The sequence below is a fragment of the Notechis scutatus genome, chromosome 14 (genome assembly GCF_049901735.1).
Source record: "Notechis scutatus isolate UNSWTSFEM ecotype Mainland chromosome 14, rNotScu1.2, whole genome shotgun sequence".
In the NCBI taxonomy this organism is placed as follows: domain Eukaryota; kingdom Metazoa; phylum Chordata; class Lepidosauria; order Squamata; family Elapidae; genus Notechis; species Notechis scutatus.
The window spans coordinates 4,298,951-4,317,523 of record NC_142022.1 but is presented as its reverse complement, the minus strand read 5'-3'; the positions used below and the strand labels follow the sequence as shown (position 1 = coordinate 4,317,523).

The following is an 18,573-nucleotide window of genomic DNA, read 5'->3' as shown; positions in this document are numbered from 1 at the left end:
TGCCTAATAAAGTCAAGGTAAGGAATATAAAACTGAAAGGAACCAGGTACTCCTGGAAGAAATTGCAGATAGGCCTCTTTTAGAGAAGCAAAGGGAAAAGCAAGAAGAAATACTGGGGGAGGGAGGTGTTACTCAGTCAGTTCCTGTCTGAGTGACAAGTTGCTTATCTTGAGACATCTGGCCAGAATTAAACTCTGTGTCTTGCCTTGATCCATGTTTTGCCAAGTGAGGTGGAAGGAACCCCCCGAAATCAACACCGAACCGGGGAGGGGGGTATACCAGGATTCCAGCAATCGCCCTCGTTAAATCATGATTCTCGAGCCAAACTTCAAAAAACATCAAAGGATTCATTAGAGGCGACATACTGGCCCTGCCCTGGAGGGAGGCTGCCCCAAAGAAGAGGGGGTCAAGCTATTCTCCAAAGCGCCAGAAGGCAGGACGAGAAACAATGAATGGAAACTAATCAAAGAGAGAAGCAACCTAGAAAAAAGGAGAAATTTCCTAAGAGTGAGGACAATTAACCAGTGGAATAACTTGCCACCAGAAGTTGTATGTGCTCCATCACTGGAGGTTTTTAACAAGAGACTGGACAGACATTTCATTTGAAATTGTGTAGGGTCTCCTGCTTCAGCAGGGGGTTGGACTAGATGACCTACAAGGTCCCTTCCAGCCTTGTCATTCTATTAAATTGTGCCTTGTTGCTAATGCATGTCTTTTTATGCAAAGGAGGAAGGTGACTCCTCACCCTTCTGTCTCTTTCAGGACCCTCATGTGGAAGAATATGAAGATAAAGATTGGACTTTTGTGGTAGAAAATGTGAGTTTGTAATCTTGGATTTGATTTTGGTTGTGCCCAGATTTTGTAGCAAAGTTGGTGGGAAAAAATCCTTTTCTGGAAATGGGCCTCGGCTCTTTCGTTGCCCAGTATTATTATTTTTTTTAAATCAAACAAAGAGTTTTTTATGCCCTTTGATTACAGGTAGTCCTCAACCTATGATCCCAACTGAGCCCCGAATTATGGTCATAAGTTCTAATGTATTTTTATGCCACAACTGCAGTATTATTCAGCCAGTAGAGGGCAGTGCTTAGAAATTTGGATCTATGATATATACTCTATGCTCTTTTGTTCTAAGTAGAGTTCCCTGTTTCCTGTTACAGTTGAGCAGTTAAGCAGTAACGCACATGGTGACTGTACTCTTTGTCTGTGGTACTATATATAAACAGAATGTCCAACATGTCATTATGGTTCCTAAGTGGAGGCACTCATGTGACCAGAAATACATTTCCAGCCTTTTCACGTGGTGGTCATTAAGTGAACCCATTCATTTGAATAAGCGTTGCAACTGCAAATGTCTTTTGGTGTTGTTCAGTTGTATGTTGTGAAAGAGCACCTTATTTCGTTGTTCTCAGGTTCTGAGTACAATGACAATAAATTTATCTTATCTGTTGCAAATACATGCTGGCTGCCAAGTGCCTGAATTTTGATCATGTGACTGGGAGGATGCTATAATGGTCATTAAGTGTGAGGACCAGTCCCTAAGTCACTTTTTTCAGCGCCATTAAAACTTTGAACAGTCGCTAAATGAATTGTTGTAAGTCGAGGACTACCTGTACAAGTTGGCAAGTGTTTGGGAAAAAATATAGAAAGCATCAAGGTACTTTTTTTTTTTTTTTATTAATTCTCGACTTCCTTTTAAAATCTTTTTATTTTGTTCTTGTTCTTTGAGGCAAGGATGGCTGGAACCCACAGAAGGTCTCTTCTAAACTGTGGAACTCCCTGCTACTGGAAGTCCTCTTTCTTTCTTCCCAACTTTTCCACACAAATTTGATGGATTTTTAAAGGCCGCCTTCAGAAAGCCTGTGTAGACATCCATTTATTTACAGCTTAATTTTAGTTTTGAACTGGCCTCGAGGGCAGGGATTTCTGTTTTTATAACCATTTTGGGGCAAAGATTTCGGTCTTGTGTTCGAACGGTGACCCAGGGTGCCATGAAAAATGTGATGCAACAGTGGTGGGACTCATTTCCGGGGGGATGAGTCTGCCTATTGAGATGAGGTGGACCAAGGGTTGCTTTCGTGGTGTGGAGACAAGAACTTGGTCCTCAACACCAATAAGACCAAGGAGCTGATAGTGGACTATAGAAGGAACAGATCAGACATCCAGCCCTTGCTTATCCATGGAGACCGAGTGGAGCAAGTGGCCAGTTTTAAGTTTCTGGGTGTTACCCTAAAAGAGGACCTGACCTGGGGGGTCCACATTGCAGCCCTGGTCAAAAAGGGCCCAGCAGAGATTATACTACCTGAGGCTTCTCAGAAAACAACAACTGAATGGAAAACTGCTGGTGACCTTCTGCCGCTGCACCAGAGAGAGTATCTTAACTCACTGCACCTCTGTAGGGTTTGCCAATTGCACAGGGGCAGATAGGACAGCACTCCAGAGGGTGAACGTCATTGCCCAGAGGATCATGGGTTGCCCTCTCCCCTCTTTGGAAGAGCTTTATAGCTCCCGCTGCCTTAAGAAAGTTCCAAACATCCTCAAAGATCCATCTCATCCTAGGAACCCTTTTTTTGAATTATTACCATCTTGCAGACGGTACAGGATAATAAAAACAAGGACAAATAGGCTGAAAAACAGCTTCTATCCCAGGGCAGTAGCTCTTTTGAATTCTGCTGTATAGTGCAGGGTTGGTGCGGTGTCGGGGGTTTTCGGTTCAATGTGTGGAGGGTGAAGGATGTGTGTTTGTGTTTATTTTCATGGTCATGATGTGCACTGAAGAGGGTGTTAGATTTCGTTGTGGAGGCTGCCATGACAATAAAGTAAACTAAAACTAAAATGGGTGGGTGAGATTTAACCCAATTAAAAATGTGCAATCGGTGAACTCTCGTGACAGGAATCCAAGGGGCAACGTAAGGTCCTCGCCTCGGTTGATGTGAACCTCAGGCGCTTCGCCAGCCAGACGCCCAACCAAGCGGACCTGAAACTGAACCTAAAGCCCAAGTCGGTGAAGGTGGTGGCTGCATCGCTCCAGCTCACTCTCTCGTGCGTCTTCTTGCACGAGGGAAAAGCCACGTGAGTCCCGGAGTAGGGAAAGTACCCTTCTTAGAAGCCCGGGCCTAAATTCTCCTTTTGAGTATAGGTAGTCCTCGGCTTACGACCACTGTCGAAACCCCCCTCCCAGATTTCTGTTGCTAAGCGAAACAGTGATGAAGTGGATTTTTATGCCCCATTTTACACCCTTTCCTGCCACAGTTGTGAAGCGAATCACTTTTGTGGTTTGGTTGTTAGCTGAATCTGCCTTCCCCATTGACTTCGCTTGTCAGAAGGTCATAAAAAGGGGATCACACGAGCACGGGGACAGTGTAACCGGCATAAATACGAGTCGGTTGGATGGTTGTCTGAATTTTGATCACGTGATGGTTGAGATGCTGAAATGGTCGTAAGACACTTTTTTTCAGTGCTATAGTAACTTCCAACAGTCACTAAATGAATGGTTGTAAGCCAATATATACTGTGTCTGTGTGTGTGTGTGTGAAAGAAAGAAAGACAGACAGAAAGTTTGGTCTAATGGTTAAGGCACCAGGCTGGAAAGTGGGAGATTGTGAGTTCTAGTCCTACCTTAGCCATGAAAGCCAGCTGGGTGACTTTGGGCCAGTCTCTCTCAGCTGTGAGGAAGGAGAAAAGAAAAGAGTGTTGCATATGTTTGCTGATTTGCCAAAATAATCAAGGCAGAATATAAATACATAGGGAGGGGGGGAGATACATGAATGGATAGATTAGATAGATGGATGGATGGATGGATGGATAGACAGGCAGACAGACAGACAGATAGTAGATACGATGGATAGAGGGACAAAGAGATGGACGGATGGATGGATGGATGGATGGATGGATAGATAGATAGGGATGATGGGTGGATGGATGGATGATTAGACAGACAGACAGACAGATAGATAATTAGATAGATATTGTGTTCCCACAACACACCAGAGGGAACACACAAATTAACCACCCTAGAACTGAACCGAAAAAAGCATCCAAGCAACATTGCTTTTATCCTGTCCCGTGGGAAGCCCAATCTAGAATGTTTTTGGACTTCAAAAATGGCTGGGTGGTTATCCCAAGGGAATGGAGAAGGCGGGGGATAAAAACAAAAAAGGGATGATAGGTCTGGTGATTCTTAGCACTGCCCCCTTCTTCTCTCCCCAGGGATGAAGACATGCAAAGCCTGGCCAGTTTGATGAGCTTCAAGCCCTCCGACATCGGCAATTTGGAGGATTTTGCGGAAAGCGACGAGGAGGCGGAAGAGGCCTCGAAATACGGCCGGGGGGAGGAGGCGGTGGGCCACAAAGGATCCCCTCAAGGTGAGGAGGGGTGTCCTCCCAGCCCTGATATTTCCCTTCTCCCTGACCTGTTGTTTCTCAGCCGTAGCCACCTTAACACGTCTGGACTTTTCAACTCCCAGTATTCCGCAGCCAGCATTAGCCAGTAGTCTTCACTTAACGACGTGTTAAGCCTTCCCAGGCGGGAAACAGGACCTTTGCTTTGGAACATTAACCCGAGGGGATGATCCCCTGCTTAACCTCGCATGACACAGGCGTGGTTTCCTGGATTCCCTTTGATCCCCTTAAGAGGGATTGGAGGAGATATTGACGGAACGCGAGATTAACCCAGCATCCCTTCTGCAATTTGTCCCAGTTTCGGCTCACCTCTTGCTAAATGCCTCCTCTGTATCAGTTTCACACGCCACAGCTCTGGCGTCGGTTGACGGGCAGTGGTGGGTTTCCAAATTTTTTCCTACCGGTTCTGTGAGAAAACTGCCCTCTGTGTCAACGATGGTGAGCCGAGCTGTTTTTTAGCTCAGCTGAGGTGCGGGCAATCTGTTCCACTAGACAGATCAGCTGAGCTAAAAAACAAGGAGAGGTAACGGTGGGGGTGGGGGGTGGGCTAGCCAGAGATGGTATTTGCCAGTTCTCCGAACTATTCAAAATGGCATGCCCATGTTGGAGTCTGAATCCGAGGAGGAAGCCGGACAGCTGACAGGGAGTGGGAGTGTGGCTTCGTTGGCTGTGGAGGAAACTGGGGATGGGCAAAGTCCGGCTGGGCAGAGCAGGGGAGAGGTAGAACAAGGGAGAGGGAGTTGAGAGGAAGACCCAGGCCCACCACCCCCTCTTCATCCTAGGGCACGCAAGGAGGAAAGGAGAAGGGAGCAATGTGGGTTGCATGGCTTATGGGGAGGAAAGGGCCCTGATTCCCTTCATTAGCCACAGCTGGAAAGAGAGTTTAAAAGAGATGCCTGTTGAGAGCAGCAGCTGCTAGGAGCAAACGTGACTGTATCTTGTATCCTGGTGGCTTATCTCTGTTCTTGGCGTCTTCCCAACTGTGTGAGTTTTGCCGTGCTTTCAAGTCTGAAATTCTTGCTCCTGCCCTACCAAACTAATTACTTCAGTTTGGCATGTTTGGATTTTTAAGTTACAGTTTGTGTGTACCTTGTTTTGGATTGAATTTTCTGCAGTCAAAGGCTGCTCCTGGGAGAGTTTTTCTCCAGCCAGAAGGTAACCTGGACATTGGGGGCAAAGTTGGAGCTAATAAAGGGACTCTTATTGCTTATCTGACTGTGTTGCCTTTGTGCCACGCCTCTTTGGGTCATTGCACAAAATTTCCACTACGGTCCGAACCGGCTGAATACCACCTCTGTATATGGGTCATTTTCCCACCTCAATTTCCCTTCTTTTTTCCCCCCTTCTCTTCTCATCTCTCCCTTCCCTGTTCAGGATTCCTCAAAAACGTTGTGATGAATTCTTTCTCAGGTAGGCCATCCCAGGTTTGCAAGGCCGGTGCTGGAGACTGGCATTATCCGGACAAAACTGTGCATGTTTTGCGGGGATTTTAACTCTTGGCACAGGGGCCATTTGCACTACAAGGTAGTCCTCGACTTAGGACAGTAATTGAGACCGAGATTTCTGTTGCTACGTGAAATGTTTGTAAAAGTGAATTTTAGCCCATTAAATACCGAAATTTCTATTGTTAATTGAAACAAGCTGTCAGAAATAGGTTGCAAATCAACACTTAGAGCAACCATGAAGGTCTAGGGAAAGAGATTCAAGTACTGCAGTGTGTCTGTTATTAAGTGAGTTTTCCCCATTTTATGACCTTCTCACTGTTGTTAAGTGAAGCATTGTGGTAGTTAAGTTAGTCACACAGTTAAGTGAATCTGGCTTCCCCATGGACTTTGCTTGACAGAAGGTCACAAAAGAATATCATATGACCCCGAAGCACTGCAACCGTCATAAATATGAGTCAGTTGACAAGGATCTGAATTTTGATCACATGACCACAGGGATATTGCAACGGTGCGAAAAAGAGTTGCAAGTTACTTTTTTCAGTGCTGTTTTAACTTTGAGCGGTCACTAAAGGAATAGTTGTAAGTCAAGGACTTCTTGTGTAAGCTTTGGACAATTTACAGAGCTGGCATGTTGGATTGGAACACAGGGCCTTTAAACCAGACTTTTCAGCAGCAAATCCTTGGGTTTTTTTTTAATGGATTTCTTGTGGAATTGATGTGCTTTTCTGCATTTTGTGTCTCTTACTTTCCTATTTTGTATGCTGTGTGGGATAGATAGATGATAGATAGACAGCCGATGGGATGGATGGATGGATGGATGGATGGGTAGGTAGGTAGAGATTATGATAGATTGATAGATAATGATAGATAATGATAGATAGATAATGATAGTTAGAGATAGATAGATAATGATAGACAGAGAGAGATCATAAAGATAATAGATAGATGATAGATAGATAATAGAGAGAAAGAGAAATGATCAGATAGATGATAGATAGAGAAATAATAATAATGATAGATAGTGATATAGATAATAGAGATAGAGAGATAATGATAGATAGATAAATAGATAATGATAGGGAGAGAGATCATAGAGAGAAATGATAGATAGATAGATAGATGATAGATAGATAATGATAGATAAATAATAGAAAGATAGAGATAGATAATGATAGATAAATAGATAATGATAGATAGACAGACAGTGATCATAGAGAGCGATGGTAGATAATAGAAAGAGAAATGATAGGTAGGTAGGTAGGTAGGTAGATAGATGGTTGAATTCGAATCTTCTCCTGTGTGGCAGCTCCATCTCTTCTTCCTCCGAGCCTCCTTTTTCTTCCAATTCTTTCTTTTCTTTCCCTTTCCTTCATAATAACAGCCTCTCCTCCTCCTAATGTAGACAAATCACGGGATCTGAACCCCTTGGCTGAGGAGGAGGAAGACCCCTCGGGCTGTTCTCCGTCGCCTTCCAAGGCATATCTCAAGGAAGGTAAATTAAAGGGAAGTGGGGAGGAGGTGAATGGTTTAAAATGGATTCAAAAATGCCATTGTTCACAGCCGTGCCACTTCTGACCTTGGTCCCTCCTTCTTGCAGCTGTGGCCGCGGTTTCTGAGCCAGCACTGGCGAGCCACGGAAACGTCACCGGAGGTTGCCCACATCCATCACCAAAGGCTACTTCTGTCGCTCCTGACAGGCTCGCATTTGACGTAAGTGGCGAGGAGTGTAAAACCGGGAGTACGGGGCTCAACGGGGCGGAAGGTTCCCGTACAGCACCAAATGGCATCCCAGGAGGGACAGGGACCAGGAACAGCATGCTGGACACTTCCCGAGCATCATCAGTGCAGGCGGGGGCTGAAGAGGAGCATGAAAGCACGGGGCCAGCGTCTCCGAGTGCCGTCGACAAGAGGTGAGGACCCCTTCTTTCGACAGTGGGTTTGCGGTGCCAAAGTTGGAATCTCGTTGCAGGGGGGAGAGGGTTGCTGCAGACTCACCAGCATGCCAGGGGTTATCCAGTGGGTCTCCTTGGGGGAGGCCAGCCCCTACCTTGGGACCTCCTGCCTCTGTTTACCCCACCGATGGAGGCAGGACTTGGCGGTCATCAGCCAAGGATGTTATTTTTTTTAAAAATTTTGGCTGGCATGTCTGCTTTCTTTAGCTGGGGAGGGCAGAGGGGGTGAGTAGGCGAGATGGAGGAGGTTTACTGGATGTAATTTCCATCCCCACCCCTCCTCGCCTTATCACCTCCCCCCTGCCGTGGAAGAGTTGAGTCGGCTCCACCAAGAAGGGAAAGGAGAAGTTGGCAGGCAGAAGGAATGGGAAGTGAGAACACTGGGGAGGGGAAGGGGGGGGCGTTTTGTTGCTCAGAAGGGTGGGGGAGGCGGAGCAAGGATGCCACCTGGGAGTCACTGACTGGCCGGCCTGCCCTGAGCGGAGTTAAACCTTAAAAACAACATCAAGGGCGGGCAGTAAATTTTCCTGTTGATATTTTCCTGTTTTAGGAGATGTTAAACTGGAGAGTCCCTTCCTCCCTCCTCATCCTTTTTTTCCCATCCTTTTTCCCATCCATTTTTTCCTTCCTTCCTTCCTTCCTACCTTCCTTCCTTCCTTCCTTCCTTCCTTCCTTCCTTCCTTCCTTCCTTCCTTCCTTCCTATCTCTATCCATCCATCCATCCATCCCATCCATCCATCATCTATCTATCCAGCCAGCCAGCCATCTATCTATATCTATCTATCCATCCATCTATGAATGAATGAATGAATTCTTTATTGGACCAGTGTGATTGGACACACAAGGAATTTGTCTTGGTGCAAATGCTCTCAGTGTACATAAAAAGAAAACGTACATTTGTTGAGAGTCATAAGGTACAACACTTAATATAGTCATAGGGTACAAATAGGCAATCAAATCATATCGTCCATCATCTATCTGTTTGTCTGTCTCTGTCTGTCTATCTATCATCTATCATCTGTCTGTCTGTCTGTCTGTCTGTCTGTCTGTCTGTCTGTCTATCTATCTATCTATCTATCTATCTATCTATCTATCTATCTATCTATCTATCATCTATCTATCTGTCTATCTATCTATCTGTCTGTCTGTCTGTCTGTCTGTCTGTCTGTCTGTCTAATCTATCTATCTATCTATCTATCTATCTATCTATCTATCTATCTATCTATCTATCTATCTATCTATCTATCTATCTATCTATCTATCCCTCTCTGTCTGTCTGTCTGTCTGTCTGTCTATCTATCTATCTATCTATCTATCTATCTATCTATCTATCTATCTATCTATCTATCTATCTATCTATCTATCTATCTATCTATCTATCTATCTATCTATCTATCTATCATCTCTGTCTGTCTGTCTGTCTATCTATCTATCTATCTATCTATCTATCTATCTATCTATCTATCTATCTATCTATCTATCTATCATCTATCTTTCTGATCAACAATCAACCGGTGGAACTGCTTGCCACCAGAGGTTGTGGCTGCTCCATCACTGGAGGCTTCTAAGAAGAGACTGGTCTGGAATGGTGTAGGGTTGAGCAGGGGGTTGGGCTAGAAGACCTCTGAGGTACCTTCCAACTCTGTTATTCTGTTATCACTAATTCTCCCTTCCCTTCCCTTCCCTTCCCATTCCTCTTCTCCTCTTCCCTTCTTTCTCACCCTTCTACTTTTCTGTTTTTCCTTTCTTTCCAGTATTAGAATTTTTGGGGAGGTTTCTTTGTTGAACAGAGCAGCCTTTCCCAGATGTTTTAAGCACACCAAAGTTTCACTCCTTGGCTTCATGTTTTGCCTAATTTCACAAAAAAACAAAAAAACAAACAAACCCTAGCTTGGAATTCATCCACGAGCATAAAATGAACAGGCTGGCCCCCTTTTGCTTATGTTTTCCTCTGATGGCTGATGAGTTGCATATAGCTGTCATTACTAATAACCATTAGAATCATAGAGTCCAAGAGCTAGAAGGGATCTTGGAGGTCTTCTAGTCCAACCCCCTGCTGAAGACAGGAATTACACCATCCATTTTGCTCCCATTCCATCAGGCCCAATTCTTGGAGATGGCCTGGATAAATCCCTACAATTTTTTGGGCAAGGATTGTTGGTTTGACATTGCCTCTTTCCTCGGGCTGAGAAAGAGTGGCTGGCCCAAAACCATCCAGCTGGCTTTGTGCCCAAGGTGGGATTAGAACTCAGGATCTCCTGCTTTCTATCCTTATGGATTATTCACTGCACCATACTGGTTATCATGTCACCCATCCATCCATCCATCCACCCATCCATCCATCCATCCATCCATCCATTAATTGGATTTTTAAAACTGCCCAACTCAAAACTATGTGACTCTAGATGATGTACAGCAACAAAACAAATAATAAAACAAAAAGGAGCATATATTTTATGGAATATATAAATGTAACTGATATTGTTGCATGATTTGAGGCCATCAAAACTCCCCTGAAAAAAAGAACTCTAAACTAAAACTAATACTTTTCTTCATTAAAAGTATTTTCCCCTTTTAGTGAAGAAACAAAACAAGAAAAAAACCCCACACACTTTGAATCTTTGGGGACTCCAAATTCAGAATCTCTCTTTTTTTTTTCACCCCATCCTCCAGGCCAAGTGATATCTGGAAACCCAGGGAGGATCGCTCCGTTTCACCACCCCCCAGGAGAAAAAATACGCCAAAGGAATCTGTGAAGAGACTCCTTTCGCCGCCATTTACATCCAAGGATGCCCCCATGCGGAAACGCAAGCTGGGGAAAACAGCGGGGTCCTCGGACCCGCCAGCGCCTGCCGTGGAGACCTCCGCCATTTTGGAAAATAACCTGGTTCCTCTCCCCACACCCGTTATCCTCGATAACCCACCCCTGGAAAAACCAGAATATGAGAGTCTCAACGAAGCGGCTCCCTTTCTGCCTCCGCCCGGAAACTCCGTGGTGATGTATTTTATGGACGTTGCAGCCCTCGCCCAACAGGATCCTGTCCTTCTCAACAGCGGGTCGGATTCCCGAGGATTATCTTCGGACGCCGCGTACCTGGCGCTTTCTCCTTCTTTTGGAGGCCCTTCGACGGCGCCGTGGGATTTTCGGGAAGCGGCAGCTGGCAAAGTCCAGGAAGTCGTGGAAGAAGGCACTGCTGTTCTGGAAGCCTCAAGCGACGGCGTTCCCTCGGAACGGGTGGAAGACGTGGAGATGGTCGCAGAGAAAGAAGAACTGGCCAAAGACAGGTTGGGGGGCAGTGAGGCAGGGGCTTTGGCCTTACCAGCTGAGAAGGAAGAGGAGGAGGAGGAGGGTGAGGTTGAAAGGCATGAGAACCGTCGAGGAGACAAGCACTTCACGCCTGCCGTAGAAACCCTTCCTGGAGAAGAGGCGCACCGAATCGTGACTGAGGCAGACGGGAGGTCCCTGAGAGTTGACGTCCCTCAGGAAGGACCACTGCTGATTGAGGACGAGGAAAGCAGGCCCGGATCTGAGGTCCTCTCCTCGCCGTTGAAGATGGGTAGGGAAGCCATGGCTGGGGAGTTCCTGTGGGACATACCCCGTTGCCCCCCTGCTGTTGTGCCCTGCCTAGAGGAAGGTAAGAGGAAAGACCTGGGAGTTGCAGAGGGGGCGCCCCAAAGTCCTCTAGAAGAGCCAAACCTCCAGTGGTTGCAAAATGAGGATGAGGGAATCGAGGAAAAGAAGGACGCAGAAGGAAGCGGAGTCTCCGGAGAGGTTGTGGAGCAGACGGCTGAAACAGCGTGTCCTGCGACCGAGGAAGGAGAGGATGGAGGCCAAGTTGATGACTGGAAGAAACTTTCAGAAGAAGTCCTGGGAAATGCCATGCCGAAGGAACCGAACGTCCGTCTGAACGGGAGCCCAGAGACTTTGGGCCAAACACAGCCGGACAGTTCAGAGACTTGGAGCTTAGGGTCACCTTGGGGTGGCGATCCCCCACAGCCTTCCCAGAATGTGCCCCCCAGCCAAAGTCCCCCAGACCACGAAGAAGAAAGCCTAGAAGGGGATGGTTTAACGCAGAGACCCCCGGAGACAGAAGTGGTGGTGCCCCACGCCTCCAGCCCGCCTGTATCTCAGGATTCTGGCCTGCCTGCCCCGAGTCCCTGTAGGAGTGCTGGGCCCTGCCATGAAGCCCCAGTGTTGAGCCCTGTGTCCTGTGGCACAGCCCCCCATTTGGGACCCGAAGGGAAAGACCAGGTATAGCCGGCTGTGGTCAGTCCCTTCTTTTCTTCCCGTGAGCCCTGCAAGCCTCCAATTAATTCGGGTTTGGGGGGGATGGTGGCTTCTGCCCAGCACAGCGACGATGTTGGGGGGAGGTACCTCTGCTGCAGGGGTGGGATTCAGCCGGTTCGGGGGAACCGGATGTTAAATTTACATCTGGTTTGCCAAACCGGTCGTTGAACTGACCGGCTGGCCCCATGCAGATTTCCCCTCCCAGGAGTCTCCACGTGGCCCGTTTTGGATGGAGGTAGGGGCAGGGTCCCTACGGAGGCTCTGGGCAGGTGAAAAATGGGCCTTCCAGAGGTCTGGAAACGGGCCTGTTTCTGGCTTCCAGAGGGCCTCCGGAGCCTGGGGGAGGCTGTTTTCGCCCTCCCAGACGCCCGAGGAAATCCTCCGGACTCTGGGGAAGGTGAAAAACGGCCCTCTCGGAAGTTCCGGTAGGCCACGGCCACCATGGTCATGCCAGGAACCGGGCAGTGATCCAGTTGCTGGGATTTTCAAATCCCACCCCTGCTCTGCCGGCACAAGGAGGGAGGGAGGGCAGCAGGTGGGTGGTCCGAGAAAGCTCCGAGACCGCCCCCAAAGTGTCTTTCTTTGATGGCTTCCTATCAGAAGGACACCGAGTGGCGTCCAGCAACTTCAAGCATGGAAATGTTGGGTCTGGTTATTATAGGCGGCATTGCCGGTAGTCCTTGGTTTATGACCGTTCGTTGAACAAAGGTTTGAAGCTGGAAAACCGATTTATGACCTGTCCTCGGTGTTATGACCATCGTACTTGCCCCGTGGTCACAATTTAGGAGCGTGGCAGCTGCCCTGCATATTTTAAGATAAGTTTGCAGCGTTCTGCGGTTCTAAGGCGATTCTTCTCTTCTGGTTTGTGGCAAAAGTCCATGGGAGAAGTTGGATTTGCTTAACAGCTCCGTGATTCACTTAACAACCATGCCTTTCACTGAACGACTGCAGTCAAAGTGTTGGCAAAATTGGATGAATTTAATATAAAGACCGCATGGTTTAGTTTCAGTTCTGTTCCTGATTGCGGTTATAAGTTGAGGGCTCTCCCTGTTTGGGTCTTTTATAATTTGTAGCTGGGTGGGGTGAAATATAGCTAGTCCTCGCTTTATGATGACAGTTGAGCCCAAAAAAATTTACGTTGCTAAGTGAGATGTTTGTTAAATGAATCTTGGCTCATTTTACGACCTTTCTTGCCACTTGTTGTTAAGTGAATCCTTGCGGTTGTTCAGTTAGTCACGCAGCTGTTAAGTGAATCCGGCTGTCCCTGTCGGAAGGTCGCAAAAAGGGATCGCTTGACCCCACCCACCCACCCCGGGACACTGCAACCGTCATAAATATGAATCGGTGGCCAAACATCTGAATTTTGATCACGTGACCATGGGGTCACGCTGCAACGGCCGTAAACGAGAACAACGTTCATAAGTCGCTTTTTACTGTTTCTCCCGTTGTAACTTCGGTCACTAAACAGACACTCGTAAGTCGAGGACCACCTGTACTTCATTTTGCCACCGTTCTTTTCATTTTGGCTTTTTCCTCTTCTCAGGCAGAATCTCTCGGCAGCCCCACCCTGGTCAACTCCAGCCATTGCCTGCTGCAGTGGTGCCAGGAAGTGACGTCCGGCTATCGAGGGGTCCGTGTGACCAATTTCACCACGTCCTGGCGCAACGGCCTGGCTTTCTGTGCCATCCTGCACCACTTCCATCCCGAGAAGATGTGAGTTGTGGCGAGAAAACCCGCTCTTGGTCAAACAGAGTTACCGATCGGCAGTCAGTGTTAAGTTTTCAGGTAGTCCTCAGCTTACGATCATAAGTAAGCCCCGGATTTCCATCGCTAAGTGAGACGTTTGATCAGAGAGTTTCATGACATTTTACGAACTTTCTGCCCTCGGTTGTTAAGTGAATCACTTCTGTAGATAAGTTATTAACCTGCTTTTTAAGTGAATCACTTCAATTGATGTTATTAACCTGGTTGTTAAGTGAATCACATCTGTTGATAAGTTATTAATCTGGTTGTTAAGTAAATCTCTTCCATTGATAAGTAAGAAACCCCGGTTGTTAAGTGAATCACTTCTGTAGATAAGTTGTTAACCTGGTTGTTAAGTGAATCACTTCCGTTGATAAGTTAGAAAGCCGGTTGTTAAGTGAACATTCCGCATTGTCTTTGCTGATCAGAAGGTCGCAAAAGCGGATCAGGTGACCGTGGGGCTCTGCAGCCGTCATAAATATGAGTCAGTGGCCAAGGATCTGAATTTTGATCACGTGGCCATGGGGATGCGGCAACGATCGTAAGTGTGAAAAATGGTCCTAAGTTGCTCTTTTCAGGGCTGTTGTAACATTGAACGGTCACTAAACGGAACGGTTATAAGTCGGGACTCCCTGTATTTTGCTCTTCCAGCTCCCTCTACCCAACAGAAGTGAATTATTTGAGGATATTTACAATGATATTCACATTTTTTTCCCCTCTTTCTTTTGCCTGCAGCAATTACAAAGCTCTGGATCCCCTCGACATCAAAGAGAACAATAAACTGGTGAGTCGGCTTTTGAACAACCAGCTCCGTGGGCGTGGCCTTATTTTGTGGGTGTGTTTTGGTGGTCTTGTGATGGGGTAGGCGTGGCTTGCTGACTGGGCATGGCTTGGTCATGTGGGCGTGGCTTATATGTAAATATTATAAATATGTAAATATTGAATTTTTTATAATTTAAAATTTGCTTGCAAGCAAACTCATAAAATTAACTCACAACACACCATGTATGTAAATATTGATTTTTTTTATAAAAAAAAGAGCAACTTTTACCCAAAATCAGGCAAAGCAGGCAGGCAGATTGAGTTGCTCACAGAATCACAGATTCACTCAGAGATTTACCTCACAGATTCACTCAGAGATTTACCTTCTGCAATCTGCTACCTGAGTCTGCACTGAAAACTAGAAGCTTTAGTCCTAAGGAAGGCTCAGCTCTGCTTTTAGATTCGCTAGAAAGCAAGAAATCCAACGATTTCCTGCTTTCTAGCTAATCTAAATCTCCTGGTACAGCAGAACAGCTGATGATCAGGGGGGAAAAAAGGGAAAAATAGCAACTTAGCAGGCAAGTTTGATGGCGTGTATGCCAGGTAAGGGGTGAGTGGGCGGGTAGGGGAGGGGCCAGCCAGTGGCGCGATTTGCCAGTTCTCTAAACTGCGCAGAATTGTAACAACCGGTTCTATAAAACCAGTCCGACCAGGTAGAATCCCACCCCTGAAAGTAACATATGTAAATATAAAAAGGAAAATTGGTAATACGTAATGATATGAAATTAGACAAGGAAGTTATATATGTAATTATGGTCATGTTTGATTTAAAATGTAAAAAACCTGGAACCACACTGTTTCCCCTAAAGATGTAGTTAAAAAAATAAAAAAAAATATTATTATTAAAAAAAGAAAGAAAAAAGGAATGTTGGGCTCAGCTGTGGTTGGAAGTCAAGGAGTAGCTGTATAATTCCTGCTAGGAAAAAGGCCATCGGTTTTTAAGTGTCCTTTTTTTCTTCTTCTCCTTCTCTTATCAGGCCTTTGACGGCTTTGCCACGCTGGGCATCTCCCGGCTGATGGACCCGGCGGATATGGTATTCTTGACGGTGCCTGATCGGTTGATCGTAATGACGTACCTTTGCCAGATCCGGGCGTTTTTCACAGGACAGGAACTCAACGTAGTTCAGTTTGCCAGCCACAGTAGTGAGACCACGTACAAAGTGGGCAAATTCGACACCGATCTCTCGGGATCTGTCGATCCGGCTGTGTTTTACTCCCAACATCTGCAAAGTAGCATGGAGAAGCTAGAAGCCAAGGGGGATTCTGGGAAAGCCGCGAAATTGGAGGAGAAACAGAAAGCAGAAGGGGAATCTGGTCTTCCGGAGGATTCTGGGAGGCCCGAAGAAGCAAAGGATTCTGGGAACGAAGCCGTTGCGGAGAGCGTCCCCAGAAAGGCGAGTGAGGAAAAGCCGAATGGCTCGAGAGTGACCGACAGCGTCCTCTCCTTCGGGCCAGAAGTGAAAAATGGGGTTGCCCCCAAAGAAAATAAAACAATATTTCTTGCTCCGGTGGATTATAAACCCCACGAGAATGTGGCAGATGAGATCGCCCCAAATTCACAGCGCCTCCTAGCGGAAATCTCCAAACCCGACAGGTTGATCAATGGTGCCCCTCCGGCTTTGGAACGGGAGGATTCTGGGGGAGAAACCCCAGGGCATGATGGGAAAGGACTGGCCAACGGCTCCAACCAGGACCCAGGGGATTCTGGGAAATGCGAGGCGGATGTGGAGAAGATCGATAAGGAAGACAAGATGGTTGCACCTCCCCGGCTCAAACGGCTCGCCTCCCGGGGCAGTGTGGAGCGCCCTCTGCAGCGCACCCCCTCAGCTGGCGGCGCAGGCCCTGTGGCTCCGCCCCGGGCCTCCTCCACCAAGTCTGCCTTCGCTCACATGCGCGATGCAGACCTGGTGAAGAAGCGACGGTCACGATTGAAGAGTGAGTCTCTCTCTGTGGACGAGGCGGAAGGAGGGGGACTGGCGGAGGAAGCCAGCCAGCGACAGACGGTGGTGAGTGGTGTCCGGAGGACAGTTCAGAAAAAGGTTGGGTTCAGCTCACTGGGTTGATTTCTTTTTTTGGTATAGGGAGTCCTCGATTTACGACCACCCAAAGTTTTCATTGCTAAGCAAGACAGTTGTGAAATGAGTTTTGCCCCATTTTACGACCTCCCTCACCAGAGTTGTTACGTGAATCCCTGCTGTTGTGAAGTTAGTACAGGCGGTCCTTGACGTACGATCACAATTGAGCTCAAAATGTACGTCACTAAGTGAGAAATTTCTTTAATTTGCCCCACGATACTGTCAAGCCCAAAATTGACATATGCATAGCCATTTTATTTAGTTTTATTATATATTCCTTTTCTTTCTTTCTTTTTGCTGGTTATGGGGGGAAGGGTTTCGGGCTTGCCACATTCCTAAGGTGGGAGGAGTGCAGATAGTGATAGTTGTTTAGGCTAAGTGGTTCTCCTTCCTGTGGGAATAAAAGCTGACCCTGCTAAGACCTGGAGGTGGAGATTGATGACACCAAGCAAACGTTGATTTATTTCTATTACTTCTGTTGGGAAATGTGACTTTTGGGGGCTGTTTCTAATTTCCAATATTATGTGGTGTATTTCCAGGTTGTATCAGATCTGGAATTACAACAGATTTTGCCAATTTGATGCTTTCCTTAATAAAATAAATTGTTTTGGAACTTTGCTCTTTTTTTAAAAAATGGATTTAATCACTTGGAAACCTGGCTTTTCTTGCCACAATTGTTAAGCGAATCACTGCGGTTCTTAAATTAGTAACCCGGTTGTTAAGTGAATCTGGTTTGCCCCTATGGACTGTGCTTGTCAGAAGGTCAGCAAAGGGGATCCCGTGACCGTCATAAATATGAGTCAGTGGCCAAGCATACGGATTTTGATCATGTGACCGTGGGGGAATAACGGTCCAAAGTCCCCTTTTTTAGTGCCGTTGAAACTTTGAATGGTCACCAAACGAATGGTTTTAAGTAGAGGACTACCTCTGGTTGCTGGGATTGAATGCTCTCTGGGTTGAGAATCAATTCCTTCTATTCTTCTTTTTCCAGGACGATGTTTGCAACGAGGGAACAAAGGCCCGACAAATGAAACAACCAGGTGAGTTTGAGTAGGGTGTCTACTAGGGATTGGAAATACATATTGTTAAGGATAATAGCCTCAGGAAAATGGGTTTGCAGAGATTCACAAGAGGCACACCAGTAGCAGGATATACTATTAAAATATTGCCAAGTCTAATTTTTGCTTTCTTCCTTGCAGCCTCTCCCGTCGTTCCTTCCCCGGAGCAGTGCCTGGACACTGAATTGAGAAATAGCAACCACGAAGAAGAAATTCCAGTAAGAGGCAGAATGACGGGCTTAGGATGAGGGGAGAGTAGATGATTTTTTGAGGCTAGAAAATGGGGGATGTGAGTTCTAGTATTGCCTTAGGCATGAAAGATGGCTGGTGACGGGACATCCCACCCAACCCCTTTTTTTCCCCCAGGCCAGTTGGGTGATTAGATAATCACCAGAAACAAAATTTTTCCCTTCGGCTGGGTGACTTTGGGCCAATCACCAGGAGACGGTGAGTTTAGTTCTGCTTTAGGGATCAAAGCCAGTTGGGTGACTTTAGGTCAATCACCAGGAGACAGTAAGTTCTAGTTCCGCTTTAGGCATGAAAGCCAGCTGAGTGACTTTAGGTCAATCACCAGGAGACAGTGAATTCTAGTTGCGCCTTAAGCATGAAAACTGTCTGGGTGATTTTGGTCCAATCACCAGGAGATGGTGAGTTCTAGTTCCGCTTTAGGTATGAAAGCCAGCTGGGTGACTTTGGGCCAACCACCAGGAGACAGTCAGTTTAGTTCCACTTTAAGGCAAGAAAGCCAGCTGTGTCAATCACCAGGAGACAGTGAATTCTAGTCACGCCTTAG

General features: G+C 46.7%; 1 protein-coding gene across 8 annotated transcripts in view; it reads left to right on the top strand.

Moving 5' to 3' along the window:
* EHBP1L1 (EH domain binding protein 1 like 1) overlaps positions 1–18,573 on the top strand; it is a 39,328-nt gene that overhangs the window by 9,775 nt on the left and 10,980 nt on the right. The window contains exons 4-15 of one of the 8 annotated variants that reach the window (XM_026685415.2): positions 763–816; positions 2,891–3,069; positions 4,207–4,361; positions 5,772–5,807; positions 7,245–7,334; positions 7,440–7,752; positions 10,468–12,046; positions 13,626–13,795; positions 14,561–14,609; positions 15,625–16,653; positions 17,714–17,762; positions 17,922–17,998. In XM_026685415.2, coding sequence (XP_026541200.2) covers positions 763–816; positions 2,891–3,069; positions 4,207–4,361; positions 5,772–5,807; positions 7,245–7,334; positions 7,440–7,752; positions 10,468–12,046; positions 13,626–13,795; positions 14,561–14,609; positions 15,625–16,653; positions 17,714–17,762; positions 17,922–17,998 — 3,780 coding nt within the window. Of the gene's footprint in view, positions 1–762; positions 817–2,890; positions 3,070–4,206; positions 4,362–5,771; positions 5,808–7,223; positions 7,335–7,439; positions 7,753–10,467; positions 12,047–13,625; positions 13,796–14,560; positions 14,610–15,624; positions 16,654–17,713; positions 17,763–17,921; positions 17,999–18,573 lie in introns of all 8 variants that reach the window. The other 7 variants (XM_087943310.1, XM_026685416.2, XM_087943312.1 and 4 more) reach the window with 7 other exon arrangements.